Genomic DNA, 20922 nt, shown 5'->3' on the forward strand with positions numbered 1-20922 from the left:
GATTTGTGTACACCAATTATGTACACTTATTTGTATGTATACAAAATGATAAAATATTCTTTTTACTGTTACTCGGTCAATAAGAACAGCTGCTCAATATTCAGTTCGTTGAACATAAATAAACAGATAAGTGCATTTCTGCGATAGTCATCAAAAAATCGTAGTAAGTCACAAACAGATTACATGCAAAAATATAATCGATGAACAGATCGGTTTGGACTTGTTCAATCCGAGAATGCAAATGCGCAAATTATGTGCGTTATGATTTAGTCTCTTGTCAGCCATCAACAAGACAATAATAACAGCTCGTCAATCGATTTTTAATTTCATTTTATTTTATTTGTCATCATGTCTGATCGAAAACGAAAGAAAGTGACACTGTCCTTATCACAAAAGGCTGAAATTATTGAAAAATTGGGAAACGGTGTGATGGCAAAACGGATTGCTGAAGACTATGGTGTCAGTGAATCTGCAATAAGTTATATTAAAGGGCAAAAGTCGCAAATATTAGAAGCTGTGTCGAGTACTGTTCACGAAATTAAAAAGAAGTCATTGCACAAGCCAGATCATGTGTGTTAAAATACTTGTAATAAGCATGTATCGCACGAATATGATTAGAATTATGATGTTTTTGATTAAACAATCAATTTCCCTTATCAATTTTGGTTTTGCTATTGGATTTTTGATGAAATTGAAAAAACCTCCGAAATTAGAATTCCTCGTGAATTAGAATTGCCCTCGGGACATTTCGATTCTAATTTACGAGGGCGTACTGTATTCTCTTTCTATCCCTTTCGAGTCAATTAGCCTTAAAGTTAAATTCGTAAGTAATCAAGTGCTTTGATCAAAAATTCAATGGAATCTTAAGCTTGTTGCCATGGCAACGCATCTAAATTGATCGAATCAAGTTTTCATCATGGATGCTTGGCGCAAAATAGTGTGTTTAAATTGCACAAACATCGCAGCGAATATGAATAAAGCTGAAATCCCCTAGTGCGGAATTTGAGTGGCTCTCGCCGGAATGAGCATCATGTAAAGTTTTTCTTTTGAGTGTTGGCACTTTGGTTTTGAGTGGAAAAGTAAAGAAAGAAGGAAAAACAGCAACAGCAGTAGCAGTGGTACACACAACAGCCGAGAACTGTTTATGAAAGAACCATAAACAGGGAATAAAAGCAGCAACGAAAGCGCGAAGAAGAAGAAGAAGAAGAAAAGGAAGAGAGAGACTAGTGGAAAGAAAATTGGTTTGGCAAAACAATGGAAAATGTAGAGCGCAAGCTTGGAGTGCGTGTGGTGGTATTTGTATGTTTATAAACCAGTGTCACATATCCACACATTGGGGAGAGTACGGTGAGCGAGAGAGAGAGAGAGAGAGTCAACGAAACATTGAAACAGGCTAGAGAGAACAACATAACACAACGGCGGTGGTGTGCAAAAGCAAAAGAATTCACTGGAGCTTTTCCCAATGAAATTGCTGAATAGATATATATCGAACGAACGAAATCAAAGGGAAAACGATACACACACAATATTCGTTTTTCTCTTTCGGACTGGGACACAATATAATACATACGCACATAGAGCAATTTTATTTTTCGTATTGCTGAAATGGAAAATCGGCCTATGTGACCAAGTCAACAAGACAGAGACAAAGCGAAACTGATTTTTCAGCACAACATAGAGAAGGAGAGAGTGATAGAGTGTGAGATGTGGTCCGTTTTTATTTTATTGTTGTTGTTGTGGTGATTTAATACACAAAAATAGCAGAATTTTTCAGTTCGGCAAACAATTTGTAAATAATGTTTTTTTTTGTTGATACAGCGACAAATTTGATTGATTTGCTGTTAGATTGACTGTGTGCTATTTGCTCTGTGTTGTTTTCTTTCTTTCTTTTTCCTTTCAGTGTGTACACTTAACAAGAACAAGAGAAACGCATTTGTATCGTCGTCGTTTTTCTTCTTGTTTTTGTATTAAAACGCATCGACGCAGGATTTTCTTTCGTCGTGGATACGGACGTTTTTGACAATTTTATTTGGGTTTGGACAAACGAGTCCATCGAGTTGAAGAAAAATAAGGAAAAAAAGGCGCTTAAGTGAAAAACACTCGAAACGCAAATGGAATAAACACGATTTGCGCACTATAATAATGTTGATTGTTTTTTTCCAAACTGACTCTGAGTGAATAGTTGGTGCGGAGCAAGTGAATTGAAAACAGAAAATAGTGCGTGGCATACAGAATTGTGTGAACTTTGTCAAAGTCAGCTGAGATATACAATCGCTTTAACTTTGATACGAATCGTTTACCTTTTTTTATTACGTTTTTCTTTCTCTGTGCTTTTGAACGTTCGTCGAATCTAGAGGAACAACCACACCGAATTTCGAACGGTTTTTTTTCATTTCTCTAATGACTATCTATGAATTTCGTTGACCGGTTCAATCATTTGTACGTTTCTACTTAAAAACTAACGTAAACACTGAACAAAAATAGACAAAATCGAATCGACACCAAGTCAAAGGGCAACAAAACTGCAACTCAAAAGACTCTCTCTCTTTATACATTTTTACACGCGAATTCATCATCATCATCAAAAATCATATCAAGTTGACACTTTTACATGTAACTGACTCTATCGTGCGCGACGGTTTATCGTTTTTTATAATTCTCGTGGTAAATTTTTGTTCGTGTGTGTGTCCCTTTGCTCTCTCTTTTTTGTTATGATTACTAAATGTCGTCGGATTCGTCGTCGAAATAAATATAAAATCAATAATTAAGTTGTAAAAAATAAGCGGAACAGAGAGAGAGAGAGAGAGAGAGAGGAAGCCAAACGAAATTTAATGGGATTGAAAGAAGAAGGCTGAGAGATAAAGCAAAGGAAGGGAGAAAGAGTGTGAAACGGACAACAGACGATACGGCACTTCAATTGCTTTATTATATATGACACTAGATTATTGGGGGTGTTGAATAATTGTGTGTGTGCATTGGCATAGAGAGTGCAAATTACGATCCGATGGAAATATTAATAAAAGCCAATGAATCAGCCATAGTGATTGACATTCGACTGCACACATTTGGCGCCGTTTGATTATAAATATCATCACACACACACACACACACACACACACGCAGAGATAGAGATAGGTTTGGGAAGCAGAAAAAAAACCAAAGAGCCGAAAGCCCAAATGAAAATCAGCCACAATAATCATAGCTACTTGTCGCCATCGAAACTGAATAGCCTTGCCACGGTGAAAACGACACTACTGTCAGCTGCATCAAACACCGATGACACGTATACAACAACAACCACCACCGATCTCGTTGATAAATTAATCATTGACAAATCGAACGTCAACGATAATCTGACATCATCCGTGAATTGCATTGACGATGAAACCAATGACAATATTTTGTCGACAATGCCCACATACACCGAATACAAAAGCCCGTATCGAGACTATTTATTGGGTGTCAATGATAACAGCATCGATTATGTGGATCAACTCAATGGATCGTCGGGTGATACGGATGATGCGCTTAGTCTTACACCAAAAACCGTAGCACCATTTCGATTCAGTGATTACACACTGGATGCATCGTCGACAACAATCCGATCAACAACAACCGCATCAATTGCAACACCAAAAACACCGGACTATCTAACCACAGATTTTTCACCGTTGAATCGTTGCATTCAAAATATCGATGATTTACTGAGTTTCACTGCCACCCACACAACAACGGCCACCACCACCACATCGTCTACGCTCAACAGCTGGAACGATGCCAATAGTGAATTTGCGCGCAAAGAACTTGCACACACTGCGTGCAGCACACGAAAACCATTGCTATCGGCCCAGAATCGATTTCTATCGCTATCCATCTCGCCACCGTTGAGTCGACGCCAAGATATGCCCGTTCTCAGAGGCACTTTTGTTAGTCTGTAAGTGAAGAGAATTTATGTAGTCGCTTTTTTTGGGGGGAGTGGGGTTTTTGTTTGTTTCTCTGGAATTCACATGAGTTATTGGCGTGTTTTTTTCTCGTTTCATTCGTTTGTTGCAGTTTATTTGTGCTTTTTGGCTCTATTTGCAGATTATGCTCAGCATAATTTACATTTTTACCAAAGTTTTCGATATGAAACAAACGAAGTGCGCATTTTAGGTGTTTTATAGTGAAGATATTACGTAGTTTATGTCGTTTTTAAAGTTTCTTTTATCTCAAAGTTTTGCTGGTCTTCTTTTTTCTATCTCAAAACTTGGGCCAAGTTAAACTTCTTTTTTTTTGCTTAAATCCTTACTAACGCCGATTTTTTTCGTTTCAAAATTAGTTCCGAGCCACGATCATTCGCCTCCACATATCCGGGTGGTGGTGGCGGCGGTGCTAGCGGCATCGCTGGCATTGCACACGAATCGGAGAATTGCAGTCTGTATGGATCCGATGAGGAACAAGAAGACGATACACAATATTGTCGCGGTGGCTATCATCCGGTTGTTATTGGTGATGTCTTTGATAATCGCTATCGTGTCGTCCGTAAACTTGGCTGGGGACACTTCTCCACTGTTTGGCTGTGTCGCGAAATTTTGTAAGTGTAATTGAATTTAGCTTTTAATTTTGGGTATTTTTAATTCGATTTTTTTGATTCGATTTTTAATTAAACTTTGAATTAAATTTTGAACTCAATTTTAAATTCAATTTTCTTGCTCAATTTTCGATTCAATATTTTATTTGATGCTGTTGATACATTTTTAATCTGATTTTCATTCAATTTTCAATTTAAATTTTTAATTGAATCGAAAAACATGCCCAAATTCACATCAATATTTGGAAATGCCAAAGGGCTATGAATCTTCATTCCATTGTTGAAAATAGCTCAGTTCCAATGAAATCACTGAATCTATAAACCATTCATTTGTCCAATGTTTCAGGAAAAATAATTATGTTGCATTGAAAGTGATTAAAAGTGCTCAGCATTATACGGAAACGGCGGCCGACGAGATTCGATTATTGGAGGCAATTCGACAAAATGAATCGCAGCATCCGTACTGTGGGAAAATCGTTCGTCTTCTGAACCATTTCACGATTCGTGGCGTGAATGGTGTGCACACCTGCCTAGTATTCGAGGCACTTGGCTGTAGCTTATACAAACTTATAGTTAAAAATAATTTCCAAGGTTTACCCATTAAAATGGTTAAATCAATTATTAGACAGGTGAGAGAACAATTGAAACAACAACCACAGATTCAATTTTATCAAACCAGAAAGCACACCTTAAAAATGAATTTGAAACTTTTAGGTTTTACAAGGATTATATTATCTACACGCCAAATGTGGCATCATCCATACCGACATTAAGCCAGAGAACATTTTACTGTGTCCCAATAACCCAGATGAAATCAATCGACAAATTGACAATGAAATCACAGCCTTAAAGGAACGAAATATCAAACTTCCCGTGTCTTATGGTAATTTTTGATATATTTCTTTCTTTCAAGAAAATCACCGATGCTATGAAATTCTCTCTAAAAATTCTAACGATATTTTGTTTTTTATTCAAAAATTTAAATAAAAAACACCAAAAAAAAATGGTAGTCAGCGCAAGCACGAAACAAAAGTATGATCGTGATTTGTCCGATCCGGATATATCTTATAGCTTTTCCAATTACGACAGTTTGCCGGCGGCTGATTTATCTTCCAAAAACGATTTTGATACCAATTCTATTGATAGTTTAAGCATACAATCGGATTTGATTGAAAAATATATGCCAAACGCATCGACGGCGCTATCATCAGCCAGCGGCCACATCAAACGCTACAAGATGGAACGAAAGAATAGCCAACAATCGCAGCACGGTAAACAGGAATTATCGGTGGCAAGCGGTGTGAATATGCAGTGCGTTGAATGCGATCCAAGTTTGCTCGAACTAATTGGCGACACGGAAATTTGCATGAAAATCGCTGACTTGGGCAACGCTTGCTATAACGTACGTATATTGAAGCATTTATTCGATAAGAACCGGCAATAAAATTATGTCATTGAAATAAAGTGGTCGGAATATTATCCATTACATAAGGACACGCTATATTGTGTAATTTGTTGGTATAATTGAAAATGTTTAATTCAATTGTGTGCCACACACTCTGATTTAATTCGATTAGGACCATCATTTCACCGAAGACATTCAAACGCGTCAGTATCGGTCGATTGAAGTGCTGCTGGGCTCCGAATATAATTACACGGCGGATATTTGGAGCACGGCGTGTTTGGCATTCGAATTGCTGACGGGCGATTACTTATTCGATCCACGCGGTTCCGATGAGTATTCACGTGACGAAGATCATCTGGCTCACATCATTGAACTGCTTGGCAACATTCCACCACACATCATCTTTCAGGGCAAATACGGACACAAATATTTTAATAGTTACGGTAAGGAAAACCCTAATCAACTTTTACGATTTCATCTCTCGATTCGGTATTTTTTCTAACACGATTTGCTGCTTTTTCCTTCACGGCCGCAGGCAATCTACGAAACATTACGAAATTGAAACCATGGGACCTATACAGCGTTCTTGTTGATAAATACAACTGGAATTCATTCGATGCCAGAGAATTTACTGACTTTTTGGAACCAATGCTCAATTTCGATGCAAACACCCGGGCAACGGCTGCTCAATGGTTGGATTTTGACTCGGCTCTTTTTTTTATTATGCAGCAAATTTCGGATTCAGTTTTTCGTTCCAATTACAATTTGGAATTCGATTTTTTTTCTGAGCTCCCACTCAGTTTGTTCCAATTCTTTTGTTATTTCTTACTTTATCATGTTTCATTTCAAGCTTCAATTGTTTCTTTCAAACGTGTGAATTTTTTTTATTACATACTTACATTCAACGTTCGTCTTACCATTTGTCTTTTTATTTCATTTTCAGCCTAGATCACCCGTGGCTTTTAGAGGAAAACTGTTAAATCAATATTGGGAATGTGCAAACTCTCTCAATGCTAATAACTAATGTTAATGTTTCTTAGAACTGAGAATTTGAATGCAATTTAAACCAAATGGATTGAGATTCAATAATAAAACCAAAATTATAAAGTTTTAGAATCACTTTATGTATTGTATCGCAATGTGGTTTTCATTCATTTTCAAGTCTTTTTTTTTTCTCTTAAATTTAAACCCGTTCTAGCGGCGGAACAGCATATATTTGGATGCTTTCTTTTTACAAATATATTCGTTTTGAAAATGGTTGGTTCATGCCAATAGTTCTAAATGGTAAATGATGATTCGGCCAAAGAAATCGGAACTTTGTTCAAATACAATCGACAATTTCTTGACATTTTCTAGTTTTTTTCCATTCGATTCGGCGTCCAGCGTGAAGATTTGCATATCATTTATATCATCTGGGTAAAAACATTTTTTGTACACGTTTTGACTACTGGAATCATCTAGCGAAACAGTCATAACACTCCCCACAAAACCACCTTGGAATTTAATTTTCAACTGACAAGTACTTAAATCCAACGATTCGAGCGGTTCATTGAACACAATGTTGATGTTTTGTGGCAGACCCTGAAAGAATTAGAACACAATTTGCTGATTAGATTGTTTTTAAAGCAAAAATGTTGAAAAATGGAAAACGAAGTAAGATTCATGTGAATTGTAAAAGAAATAATGATAAAAGGGACGTAGAAATAGAAAGAAGTAGTGAAAATGGCGCAGAAAAAAAAGACAACAAAAGATTTTTTTGAAGAAAAACGTGAAAAAAATGAATGAAAAAGAACAAAAAGTGTAAAAGAAATCGAATGACAGCGAAAAATGTGGAAAGAGTGAGTAAACATAGGGTAAAGGTAAGGAAAAATAAAGTGAAATCCAAATTTTTTTCTTCAAAAAATCAAACTGTCATTTTTCGGACAGTGTCAAAAATCTTACCTGATCTGAATACCAGGCTGTATCCTCCAAGCCATCGAACATGAACGTCTTCCCATGTTGTTTCACATCTTTGTTGAGCACCGAACTAACGCTGAATAACATGTAATTTGCGATGATGGAAAAAAAATCCAAAACAATTATGTCAAAAACCGGGCAATTAAAACAAAATGTGTCAAAAAAAATTCCATTGAATTACCTGCACTTAAATTGTTTACTTTGTAGAAGGTTGTGTTGTGAAGACATGTTTCGTAGGGCGCTTATTTGACGTTTGAGCAAAACAAATGCCAAATCATGTGTCACATAGCGATGCAAACACACGTGCGTGCAAATGGGCTGTCATTGCGTTAGAACGAATATCCAGCACATACAATCGTGTAGTCAACGAACTGTTCTGTGTGCGCACTCGGTGTATGTATGTTTGTGTGTATGTGAAAGGAGCTGTTTATGTATTTGCATCGATGGTGTTGAGTCGGCACTTTCTAACTAAATTTAGTCGCTTACGTAGGAAATTCTAGAACGAATTGTTCCAACCGAATGAATCATATGAAAATGATGCATTCGGCATGAAAAAAAAAGAAGAAATGAATTCGTGCGCACGACTGGCTAACACGCCACTTCTAAAAATGGTAAAATTCCAATTCACCCGAAGCACATGCTAGAATAGAACCCAAAAAAAACTGAAGCGAAATAAAATCAAAACTCATTTTTACAAATTTTATATCAATAACATTCATTGTTTGACTTCATTTTTTTTCTCTTCAAATTCTTGTATTTACAAATATTTCTAATTTGTTGTTGTTTTTTTTTTCACTGTGTCTTAAAGTAAAAAAAAAATATGAATGAATAATAGAATTAATAACATTGGGAAATCAAATTTGTTTTACAAGAATTGGCTGTCGCATTTTTCGTTTTTTTTTTTTAATAATAATATTCCAATTCTTCTTCTCTTTTTTTTCTCTTTCTTCTTCAAATTAAACTGATGCTTTTAGTTTTCTTTAAAAAAAATCGGAAACAAATGTAAAAGAAATGAAATTGTTTTGTTTGTGAAAAACAAAAATTTAACGAAAACTGGTTGCATGTTTGAAATGAACGGCTGCTCGGTTTACTATAAATTCATTAGTTGTTTGATTGATCATTTGAAAATGTCATTTTGTCTCTCTCTCAGTTGAGCGGGCGCGTGTACCGCTGGTTGCATTTGTAAAATGTAATTGTTGATGTTATGCGTTGCGTTGCTTCAAATGACAACAATTCGTTTATGGTCCATCACGTGCATAGTCTCGTGCACCAACATTCAAACGATCCTCCGCCGATGTCACTGAGAATCCCAAAATTCTTGAATCAAGCTTTGTCATTTTGCTTTTCTTCTTCTCCTTTTTAGCCTTGCCCTATTTTATTTTTCGAGTGAAAATGGAACGCATTATTTCATACAGAAGTTGAAATAAAAATTGGGTTAGGTATTAAATAAAATGGGTTAAATGGCTAACCTTGGCCTCTTGACCGTCACCACCGCTCAAAATGGCCGGTGTTATAGCAGGTGCTGGTGAGCACATGTCATCGATATGTGCATTTGCAGCACGTTGTTGATTCTTATATTTGCTGCGACGTTCAAGAAAATGTTTTGCAAATTCACCGCATTCCTTTGTTTCACCTGTATGGACAGACGAAGATGAGAGAAAAAAAAGAAACACACGAACACAGAGAAGTCAGCCAACCATTGAAATATATTGAATCCATGCAAATATATGGACTGAATAATAGTCACACAATTTACCTAAATACATTCGAATATAGTCCTTGACCTCAAATGGTGACTCAATATCACGCAAGAAAGACACAAATGTTGGCACTGTTTAAGGAGAAGAAAAAAAAAACGAATTTCCATCAAAATTACTACAAAAACATGGGAACATGGAAGTGTGCTTTGCTTTTCGGTAGTAAACTCACCATCAATTACATCATTATGAGCGGCAAGTGCCTTGGCACACCAAGCACTAAATTCATTATCGCCATCTAAAATGTGGAAAAAAAAATAAAAATAATAAAATGGACTTTTTCCCTAGGAAAATTCAAATTTTTTGTCCAAAAAAAAAATCTAGAGAATCAAAACTTTCGTTCGTACCTTTTTTCGAGTTAGCATTGCTGCCTTTGGCTTTCTTGCTATTATTGTTTGAAGTCGAATTGGCAGCGGCTGTGACGTTGCCGCTTGAGCTAGTTTTCGATATTGTCGTGGGTTTGGATGCGGCATTTTGATTAGCTTTTACATTTGCAACGGACTGCATGTTTGACACGGTTTGACTCTTGGCCAACGGTTTGCTGGTACCATTTTGTTGAACATTTACCTTGGTCGATGTTACGGTGACGGTTGTTGTTGTCATCTTGGCCGGATCTTCCCAGAAACAATTGGCATTTCCATTGCCCGATGCAGCCGGTCCAGCGCTGTTTGCTTGATCATTGCCCCAAATCATTGACCATTGCGATACTGCCGACCATTTCTCATCTTTTTTTACACTCTGTTGCTTTTGCTGTGCAGCCTAAACGAAAATTAACATTGAGACACTATTATTGATCCATCATGAATGTTTGTTCACACGCCAAAGTGCGACATTCACAAAGTTCAAGTTCAAGAAAGAAACCATTTCGGAATGTGTCATGGTTAACACTTACGTTAGCCGCTGAAATTTGTTGAATGGTTTGTCTAGCCTTGCTCTCTTCCGCTTGAATTTCGGCCAATGACTTGGCTTGATTTTGTTGCGGTTTCAATTTCCACTTGAGCACCTCCTTTTGTTGCTGCTGCTCAATTATCGCTTGACTTTGCTGTTGAGCTTGCTCCTGGCGATACAATTCCGAGCGTCGCTCTCGTTCAGCTTTCTGGATTTCGGCTAGAGTTAACGCGGACGTTGCTGCTTGCGATGAAGAATTTTCAGAGATATTCGACCAGGGTGCTGAAAATGGAAATATTCACGTTAATTTTTCATTGGTTTTTTTTTCTCTGAAATTTTAGTTGTTTGAATGGATTTCCTAGAATGATTTGTTCATGCGTTTACTCGAAGAAGAGTCGACTATAGGTTGATTTTGACTTGAAGAACTCATTTTCCTCCAACGTCACATTTTCATTAGTCTTTCTATTCTTTAAGTACTTTTTTTCTGCCCAAAAAACAAAATCAATTTCATTGATTTTCTCTTCATTCTCAAATGCTCAATTCAACATACCAACAGATGCGGCCAAATTATTCCGTTTGGGTTGTTCGATACGCACGGCATTTTGATCGACTAATTTAGCTTTGCGTTGAGCAGCAATGAGTTCAAGTCGTTTTTGTTCTTCCTCCTCTTCTTGTAGTCGTCGCTTCTCTTCGACGGCTTTTTGGTCCTTTTCCTTCGACTTTTTCTTTGTACTCTCTTTCACTACACTCTTTGGCGCTGTTGCATTCACCATATTATTATTGGATTTATTGGCAACATCGCTTGCGTTCGGGCCACTGTTGGTCGCTTTTTGATTAGCCTTTATCTCATTCGCTTGTTTCATGGCATTTACAACTGGCGTAGCTTGCGCTTTAATCTTGTTCAATTTTGCTTCGATTTTTTCGTTCACCATCAATTCATCGATATCGATGGCATTATTGTTGATTTTATTGATATTTTGGGCTAGTTTTGGATCAATTGTTGGCGTCATCACTTTCACACCGACGGTTGGTGGTTCCGTTTTCGCTTTGGCTTGTTTCACTGGTGCACGATTTGCTTCGAGCTCTTTGACATTTTCATTCTTCGCTCGGAAGATGTCCGTTGGTTGCAGCAGCTCGGCTGGTGTGTTGCCAAGTACATGCGGTGACGGTACAATCTGATTTTTTGACAAATGAAAAATTAATGACATTTGAACACGTGTTTCATACGTCCTACTTAATTTAATCATCGTTAATAATTGAAATGCGACCGTGTCCGTACCTGTTGAACATCTTGATGGTGTTGCATTTGTTGGGGTGGTTGCGATGATGGCGGCTGCTGCTGCTGCTGCTGTTGCTGTTGTTGATGTTGTTGTTGCTGTTGATGTAATGCTTGCTGTTGCTTTTTCCATTGGTCAAGCTGTTGCGCAGACAGGTGCTCAAATTTGAATTGCTCCTCTTTCGCCTTCGCCTGAGCCTGCAAGTGCTCGAGGATTTGCATCTCAGTTTTCATCGATGAACTTGGCACTGAACACAGACAAATTTAATTAATTAGCGAATGTAATTGGCTTGAGTTGGGTTTTTTTCTTCTTCTTCTCCTTCTTCAAAATATTCGCAATGCGAATTGGGTATACCATTTGCATTAGATTGAAAGCAAGCTCTTACCAACTGGGGGAGGTGCACCGACGCCAGCCGGTGGTGGAATTGGCAAATCCCAAATGCCAGCCGGTGGATGCTGCATCTCTTCGATGGAATGATGAGGCAACGGCAAAGACGGTGAATTCATCGCATTCATTATGAGTGACTGTTGATGATGTTGCTGAATTTGCTAAAAGATAAATGGGTTTTATTTTCATCGTTAATTTGATTTTTAATTTATTTTTCTTTCCCTTTCGAAATGGATCGAACGCCATGTTAAAAGGAAAATTAATTGGAAGTCAAAAAATTGCAAGACAAAATATGTGCATTAGTTACCTGTTGCATAATATGAGGTTTCTGCATTTGAAGCTGCATCATGAGTGATTGGAATGAATTATTCTGTGAGGTTTGTGGCGGAATCGTTGGCACTTGCGGTAGGATTCCAACAGGCGGTGAAATTTGCGGATGATTCATGGAATTCAGCATGTGATGCATCGGATCGACTTGATCCGGTGCATTGAAATCATTTTTATGTTGGCTTAAGAGATGCTGCAGCGATTGGGTTTGGTGTTGATTTTTCAGATGGGTTTGTTTGCTCAATGCGTTCGGCAACGTTGGCATGGCCGGATTTTGATGCTTAGGCAGTGAATTTGATAAGACTAAAGAAGGGAAAATAGAGCAAATTTAATATAAAATTTGATTGCATTGAAAATCCGAGGCAAAAGAGAACGCGAAAAAGGCAACAAAAAAAACACTTACGAAAATCATTCGACGGTTGATTCATAAGACCAAGGAAATTCGGCGTTTGATGTAGAATATCAAAGTAGGGTGGATTGTTGGCAGATTTGGGTGGTGGCATTTTGCCCGTATGAACTAATGGATTGGCTAATGGTTTCGTTGGTGTTGCCGGTTTGACAACACTTGGTGCGGTGTTCATATTGATTTCGGCGGCCTGACTCTGCATCAATGATGGTGGGATAATTGGCGGTGGCATCGATACGAACGGAATCGAACCGCTGCACGCTTTCAACAAATCACCGAGTTCAATGAACTGTGGATCACATACACGACGTACATTCAGCGTTTCATCGAAGTAACCAGCCCGAAACCACTCCAGCATTTCGGTTGCGGTGAATGGGCCCTGAACTTTACCTTGCGGATCACGATAATACCATCGGTCGATTTCTTTCGTTTTTTCGGCCAGCACATCGTCAGCGCTCGGATGCTTGTGCGAATCATGGCCGTGCAGATGCGGCGCAAGTAATGCTTCATCACTTTCGTTACACGATTGATCGTCATCCATGATCAGCTTTTCGATAACTTCGGCCACCTCTTTCAGTCGATCGATTGGCGTCGAATCGGGTTGCATATTCACTTTGTCCGATGTCGATGAAACAACAACAGGTACAGTGTCTCGTGCTTCAGACCCACTATATTTTGAGGTATTTTTGTACGATAATGCCTGTTGATGCTGGTGCTGCTGCTTATTCAATGCCGTTCTCTCCGCCATTTCGATCGTTTCGTTCGATTTCAGTTCTTTCTCTTTTGCACGATTGTCTTGCTTTTGCGATGGTTCGCTTGGCTTACCATCGATCGCACCCGATCTCAGCTCCGTTTTATCATTTGTGCGCGCATTTTCCGGAGTATCTTTCAGTGGAGTATCCTTGTCCGTGGCTTTTGTATCACTTATCGATTCCGTTTTATGTTCATCCTTCTCCGAATTCACATTCGCCCGTGATGCATCCGATGGCTTCACTCGTTCACCCAAATGTCTATCATCTAAAAAGGCGCCCGTCGCATCGAAACTACCACCACCTTCGATCGGATCGTCCATTGCCCATTCGGGCAGATTGTCTTCATCCCACGACGCATTTGCACCGAATCGTCGATTTAGACCAGGATGACCAGAAGGATCGTCACGACTCGGTAGACTACCTTGTGTCGATTTCGATCGCTCCAATCGTGGTGGCCCACCCGATTCTGTATTAAATCCACCGCCTTGCTCACTTTCACCTCCTCGCCAACTTGTTGAACGCACGGCTACGGATTTAGAGAGAGGGAGAGAGAGAGAAAAAGAAATGAAATTCCACATTAATTTGCAATCGAGACGACGGTTTGTGTCAATGATTGATGTTCGTTTTGAAAAGAGTTAAATTTTGTGTTGAATTCGGATAAGAGAGATAGAATTGATATCGAAATTGTTCAAAAAAGAAAACCAAGGGAAAATCATTCCACATAAAACAATCGGAACACGTGGATAGTGTTCGTTGTCTATTAAGGTAATATTCAGAAAGGTACAAAATAGAAAGGTGTCTATATTGAATAGACTTACGCCACTTGTACATGGTATTATTCGTGGATGATGCGGACGTTCGCCAACCTTCATTTGCTGTGCCGTTCAAAAGTGGTCCTGCATAAAGCAAAATGTCCCATCATATTTTTGGATTTTTGTTTATGTTTTTTTTTTTCATTTCAAGACAAGAAGATACCCTAAATCGTTCAGACGAGCTACGACAGCCATAAAATGAATTTATGCGAATGATACAAACCTTCGTCTTCAACTCGACTGCGACGCCAACTTTCACCACCGCCGCCGCCGCCGCCGCTACCACCACCCGATCGAAGTGTGGAGAAATCTTTCCTAGGGCTTGGACTGCCATTTGCCGTTGAATTCCATTCCGTTTCGGTGCCATTTCGTTCTGTCCATGAGCGTTCGCTTCTCGAGCCAATACCTCGTGAATCTTCGTCATAAATAAAACCAGACCGTTGATAGCTTCCAAGTGATGGATGATATATTCCGCCTCTGGATGCACGACCTCGACCACGATCAATTGAACTGCCACGCATTCCACGTCCAGACATGCCAAGTGTGCTGCTTATACCACCCAATACACTGCCACTTGAACTATTTGATATACCTAATGCGCTTCGTTCACTAGACAAACCACCTATCGGCGTTAACCCCCGTGGCTGCAGCAAATTAAGATGAGATTCAAACTAAGTAAGTAAGTTCAATTTTTACATGCAAAGAATACTGTGTGTGTGTGAGTGTTGTTTACCGTTTCTTCGTCGGCTGTTGGTGGCAACAAGGCTAAAGGACACTGCATTTTTTCAATGAATAGCTTGTTAAATTTTGGCAGTAATTCTGGCAATTTAAAATTTTTATCGTATAGCGACAGCATCTCTTCTCTCCCGTATCGATATTCAGCTAACGGGAATCGTGCATTATCTGTGCTCGACAAGAGGGAAAGAAACCACGATAGAGAGAGAAAACAAAATGTACACAGGAATTAGGATTGGCATGTTGTTTTGTGTCGATATTTTTAAGTGTGTGTGTGTGTATGAGCGTGTGAGCGTGTGAGTATTTGATGATGCACTTGACTGATAAAATGCTTTTTTTTTTAAATACGTACGAATGTTGCTGTATGTTGAAAGGCCTCCACCACCACCACCTCCAACTCCCGATGATGTAGCAGCCGATGACGACAAACTGCCCGTGTCGTTTGACATATTTCTTAACCATTCTGGACCAAACTTGATTGAATCACTCATTTTGATTGTTATCAATAGACTTTTCTTTGTTGTTGTGTGTTTTCACTTTTAACTTCTTCTTCCCTGCTCACGCTAATAATTCGTTTTCTGCTACGAAAATGTGTTTCGAATTAAAATTGTCAGTTGAATTCGCTCTAAATTAAGATTAAAAAAAAGAATGAGAGAAAAGAGAAAGAAAAAATCATTAGCAAACGCATTTTTTTACGCAATCAATTGTGCTTATTTTGATAATGATGCTAAAAAAAAACATTCAAGACATTTCGAAGAATTTTTTTTCTTCTGGTTTTTCATTTTCCGAGAGTGTGAGAGACTGTGCGCCTGTTCAAGGAACACGCATACACAGTTTGCTTCCTCACAAAATTCCCTTGCTTCTTCGTACAAAAATCCACTTGTCACATTTCGCACATTTTCTTTTGCTTTCGTTCGATTCAGTGTCAAAAGTTCACCCGAATCAAATCGATTAATTTTCTGTTCATGTTAACACACCACAATTATTTTGGCAATGCAATAAACTTGATTCGTTTGCTTTTTAGGAGTTGTTTTAAAGGGGGAAAAAAAACAACGTGTTCAATTGTTCTCTTCTTCAATCAACGTATGACAACATGCAATCACATTTTTTTTTCGTGTGTGGTTGTGTTTGTGTGTTTAGCTCTTTTGTCTGCACATTTCAAATTTTTGTTATTGGTTGGTTTGAATTTTGTTGTGTGTTTTTTCTTTCCATTTCGGCAGATATGAATTAAATTTTGAATTAAGGGAATTGACGAAATAAAATCCAACGAATAAACACACAGAACGAAAAATTTAGCTGTCACAACCTTGTCCGAGCTCCGAAAAATTCCAGTATTATCGCACCTCGTTTTAGTTTACAACGTCGAAAATGTTATTAACGCAATGCGAGTTCGCTCGCACACCAAACTTACTGTCGAACAACACACAGTGTAGACAGCAGCAGCAGTAGTAGTAGTGGCAGCAGAAATGCGAAGCAACAACGCAAATAGCAATAGCAACAGAGAGCCGTGTGTGTACTTCACGTTTGGGTGAAACAATGTGCTTTGCCTGTCCGCCTGCCTACTGCTGTCTCTCTGATTGTCTTTTCGTGTATATATATTTTGTTTCTATACACGACACACCGAACCGACCGAACACTGAAAAACCCCAGCAACAAAATATACACCGACGAGAAAAGCGATCCGAAATAAGAAAAAAAAATTAAAACCTTACAACAAAAACAACAAAATCGGAGAGTGCCGAATAGACGAAAACTGCATGTTGTTCATTAAATACACAATGTATGTATAAGAGTATGTTTATGTGAAGGGAAGCAGGTTACGTTATCACATCGAATTGAAGGCAGAGAAGAAGAGAAAAAAATCATACACTGTAGTATCATTTTCAAAACCGAAATTTAATCTCGTGCACCACAATTTTCTGTTGTTGTTGTTGTTGTTGTTGTTGTTGTTTGCCATTGCTTTCAAAAAACCGTCGATTCCAATTGAAGCCCAATTGCAAATCTTTTAAAAATGTCGAAGCATCGACAGTTTGTTCGAAACCAAAATCAAATTGATTGAAAACTGCTGACTGACATTTTATTTTTTGGTGTCACACACCGAATTTCACGCTGATGCATGAGGTGGCAAACAAAAACATCGGCAAATCACTTTAATTTGCATTCGATAAATTTATGCCATTTCGGACACACACACACACACACACACAGACACACTCGAAATGGACGAAAAAGACGACGAATGAAAATAAGAAATTAAAACAACAACAATTGCACGGTTCAACGCAAAATGAATGCTGATAAAATTGTTTCCTCTCTCTTTCTCCTAATGCATGATGTGGTGTGAACCTGCACTTCTTCTAGCTGATGGATTATCTATCACATGCGTTCGCGTTTTGATAGCTCTAAACCGATCGATTTGTAACGAAACTAAACTAAATCAAATGGAAAAAAAGAATTTATGTTACTAGAAGGCCCTAACATCCAATCCATGTTCTATCTAATATCTAAATTTTGACTTTTCTTCTCTCTACACCGCCGCTTATAGTTTTATCGTTCATCTATTTCTCTATCTCGCTCGTGGTTCGGTCGTTGATCGGCTCATTGGGTTTACTGCTTCTTCAATTAATTCGTCTGTATTTTGTGTTTCATCGTTGGATTTTTTTCTTCTGCATCTTCATTTTTGCAAACCGCATTTTTTCTCAATTTTTCATTTCAACCGAAATGCACATCGTCAATGGAACGAAACGGGAATCCATCTCAAGCCGATGTCAAGGCGAGACACACACACACACACAGTGCGAGAATTGCACAAAATAACCAACAAAAATATGAACGACGTACCGACAAAATATAGAATTTTATCGTCGACGATGCTCGTTTTGAGTTTTCCTACAAAAGGCACACACAAAATTTGATAATAAAAACTGATGTCACGACAAATACTTTTTGCAAAATTATTTTTTTTTCAGTGGTAGTGGTTGGTAAAGGTAACGAAAAAAAAGGGAAAAAAATTGTTGCGGAAATTTACTCTTTACGCTGGGTGGCGATATATATATTTTTTTCGCTTTTTTTTTGATATATAGATTCTTTGCCAGTGTCGACAAGAGACAGACGTCGGTATTTGAATTCCGTTTAGCGATGATTCGATTTGACTTCTCTCTGGCTATATAATTCTATCTTCTTTTTTTTTGTTGCTTCTTCTCTCTTTTTGTCGTGTATTTTTTTTCTTCTTTCTTTTCGGTTGCCTCACTCTCTTGTGACTGAGTTTTAGTGAGACTGTGTTGTTGTTGCTGCACAAAAAACACTTATGTGTGTATATTTTTAACGCGACCAACGATGATTATACTTCTTTTTTTTTGTATTTATTCGCTTCGTTTTTATTTCTCTGTTCAAAAGACTTTTCGACTTTTTCGATCACACTGCTGACTACTCGCTTCGTTTATTGTAACACGCACGGGCAACAACAACAAAAATATTTATATATATATATATATATGTAAGTGGCTAATATAAAATTACTACACTATTTTGCAATATGGAGGACAGTATTTTAACACATCAACGGGAACGAGAACAATATAAAAAAAAACAACAAATACATTTTAACAAACATACAGAAAGATTTTTATTCACTCTCTTAGTTTTAGAGCTGTGTGTGCTGTGTCGTCGTATGTTTCCAACAAGAGATTTTTGTCTTTTTTTCATGTGTATACGATGAGTGATGAGAACACAAACAGAGAAGAACGAACGAACAAAAAAAAACCACACTGAACTGAACTGAGAGAGAAAGATACCACACTCAAAACACAACATCCGTACACATTGGAACTAACCAACGACACCATCCAACCGAATTCACACACAAAAAAACGAGACAACTACTATGTGACGACCTCCATAGTTGTCTCGCTCTCTTGATTTGCCTCTATCATCTGACTGAAACCTTGTAGTGCATTGCCAATTCGTATCTTTCGGTCAACGAACTGCACGACCGAACAGTGGATTTGGTGTGGATTCAACAATTTCCATGGTCTTGCCCACGAAACATTTCATTAAATTTACAATCGGAAAAAAAATTTCCATTTAATTTCCCATGAATTTTTCAAAAAAAAATTCATTCAAACAATGGGCCATCATTTTACATAACCTCCATTTTGAACATCCGCCCAGCTAAAGATTTGCGTTTATTTTTTCACAGTGCTGAGTCGGTTACACACGTGCAATGTAAACATGCATATGTATGTGGGCACATAACTCGTTTCGTTCGGAGTGAAAGTTATTGGTGTTTGAGCACTCAAACACTCTCACACTTACATCACACCAACTTCGGCTACTGCTACTGCTGCTGTTTTATACGTTGTCAGAGAGCTCGACAGCACTGAGACAGAGAGAGAGAGAGAGAGAGAAAGACAGAGAACTGTTGTTAAATGTGACTCTGTCATATACGAAACGTGATTATTGCGAGAATTGTCAAATGCTCGCCTCACAGATTCACAGCCTACAGATGTGTGTTTACAATGTTCGTACCCGATGCACACGGCATTGTACGAATCGGAAGAATCTAATTGTTGCGTTTGACTTTCGGTTCATGTTATTGACGGCGATTGGTGGACTTCGTTCTTTTTTCTCGCGAGAATTCGCGTTAACAAATGTGAAATGGTCCATTTTTGGGAACGAATTTTCTTCAATCATATCCAAATATCCTTAATTTGGCATGGATTTATACTCGATTCTGCATTGGAGAAGGGTTCAATACTTGCGCGCACAAAGCGCGCCATTTTTGAATACTTTTCCAGAATCTTTTGTTATTTCAGCAACACCTTGGATGCTGTTTCCGATAAGAAAAATGTCAAATGCTAAAAATGAGATTTTTTCAGGAATTTCACATAAGATCAATGCATTATGTAACACAGTGACCGTATTTGCATGGTCGGTAATTCGGCTGTGATTGGCGCATCAACGGTGGATTTGGTCATCTTCTCATCGACTCACTTTTGATTTTTTTTTTCTTCTTTATTCGGCTTGCTGTTGATGACTTCAAAACACATTCTATTTTTGTACGGAACCGCATCAATTGGCTGTGCTCAGTGTACTGGTATGCGACACAACTTTGACAATTATAACATATGGAACGAAGTCAGCTACAAGACAGATTTTCAAGACAAATTTGTATAGCGACAGAGCCGTTTGGAATGGATTAACAACATGCGATTTTTCGAGAGAAAAAAAACTTTAGCGAAAAATCATTGACCTATTGATATTTATCTATCTGGAATGGATTTTCATTTTTTTCAAGTTCATTGAACTTATTTTCAGACAAATATCAAACGGTTTTGTCATAAACAAACGTTTGCTTTGCAGTTTAGATTCCAGTAAAGTAGTGCGCTCTATCGACGATTTGATGATGTGCTTAAATGTTAAAAAGCCATATGTTTTTGAAGTTTTTTTTATTGTTATTTTCATTGCATTCAAAAAAATACTCATGTTTAGATGTAATCATTTTTACTTTTTCATTGGTGAATGGAACACAAAATTCTTTTTATGGATAATAAAAACACCGAATTCCGTCATATTTTATCAGTATCAATTTATACACTTTGATAGAGTCTTTATTTATCAAAACAGATGTTTCCAACCATAGTGTGTAGTT

The 20922-nt window shown here is 37.9% G+C and overlaps 4 protein-coding genes across 33 annotated transcripts in view; 2 read left to right on the forward strand and 2 right to left on the reverse strand.

The window, feature by feature from the left end:
• The window catches only part of LOC129574893 (cysteine--tRNA ligase, cytoplasmic), a 349418-nt gene that overhangs the window by 228928 nt on the left and 99568 nt on the right, over positions 1 to 20922 (forward strand). The window lies entirely within an intron of this gene.
• LOC129574890 (SRSF protein kinase 3-like) lies at positions 1367 to 7115 on the forward strand. 3 transcript variants are annotated; one of them, XM_055457504.1, is made up of 9 exons: positions 1370 to 1789; positions 1901 to 3934; positions 4319 to 4573; positions 4917 to 5199; positions 5285 to 5453; positions 5581 to 5972; positions 6148 to 6418; positions 6511 to 6667; positions 6919 to 7115. In XM_055457504.1, the coding sequence occupies exons 2-9, from the start codon at positions 3177 to 3179 to the stop codon at positions 6953 to 6955; spliced, it is 2322 nt and encodes a 773-aa protein (XP_055313479.1). In that variant the 5' UTR covers positions 1370 to 1789; positions 1901 to 3176; the 3' UTR covers positions 6956 to 7115. The 3 variants fall into 3 exon arrangements, with proteins under 3 accessions (XP_055313477.1, XP_055313478.1, XP_055313479.1); XM_055457502.1 differs by having other exon boundaries at positions 1367 to 1789; positions 6511 to 7115; XM_055457503.1 differs by having other exon boundaries at positions 1367 to 1709; positions 6511 to 7115.
• LOC129574911 (nuclear receptor 2C2-associated protein) lies at positions 7089 to 8289 on the reverse strand. The gene is made up of 3 exons (XM_055457556.1): positions 8113 to 8289; positions 7917 to 8007; positions 7089 to 7556 (listed from the first exon to the last, which is right to left on the reverse strand). The coding sequence occupies exons 1-3, from the start codon at positions 8157 to 8159 to the stop codon at positions 7239 to 7241; spliced, it is 456 nt and encodes a 151-aa protein (XP_055313531.1). The 5' UTR covers positions 8160 to 8289; the 3' UTR covers positions 7089 to 7238.
• LOC129574884 (GIGYF family protein Gyf) lies at positions 8620 to 19206 on the reverse strand. 28 transcript variants are annotated; one of them, XM_055457467.1, is made up of 17 exons: positions 18888 to 19068; positions 18114 to 18161; positions 15625 to 15897; positions 15271 to 15440; positions 14761 to 15181; positions 14544 to 14621; positions 12971 to 14251; positions 12548 to 12870; positions 12239 to 12401; positions 11856 to 12100; positions 11127 to 11751; positions 10581 to 10858; positions 10036 to 10447; positions 9861 to 9926; positions 9688 to 9762; positions 9401 to 9564; positions 8620 to 9301 (listed from the first exon to the last, which is right to left on the reverse strand). In XM_055457467.1, exons 3-17 carry the CDS (start codon positions 15761 to 15763, stop codon positions 9170 to 9172), a joined length of 4572 nt encoding a protein of 1523 aa, XP_055313442.1. In that variant the 5' UTR covers positions 15764 to 15897; positions 18114 to 18161; positions 18888 to 19068; the 3' UTR covers positions 8620 to 9169. The 28 variants fall into 28 exon arrangements, with proteins under 28 accessions (XP_055313442.1, XP_055313433.1, XP_055313440.1 ...); XM_055457458.1 differs by having other exon boundaries at positions 18301 to 19068; XM_055457465.1 differs by having other exon boundaries at positions 17848 to 18161; positions 18301 to 19068.

The sequence above is a fragment of the Sitodiplosis mosellana genome, unplaced genomic scaffold (assembly GCF_009176505.1).
Source record: "Sitodiplosis mosellana isolate CC-2019 unplaced genomic scaffold, AAFC_SMos_1.0 Smas_scaffold_6165, whole genome shotgun sequence".
In the NCBI taxonomy this organism is placed as follows: domain Eukaryota; kingdom Metazoa; phylum Arthropoda; class Insecta; order Diptera; family Cecidomyiidae; genus Sitodiplosis; species Sitodiplosis mosellana.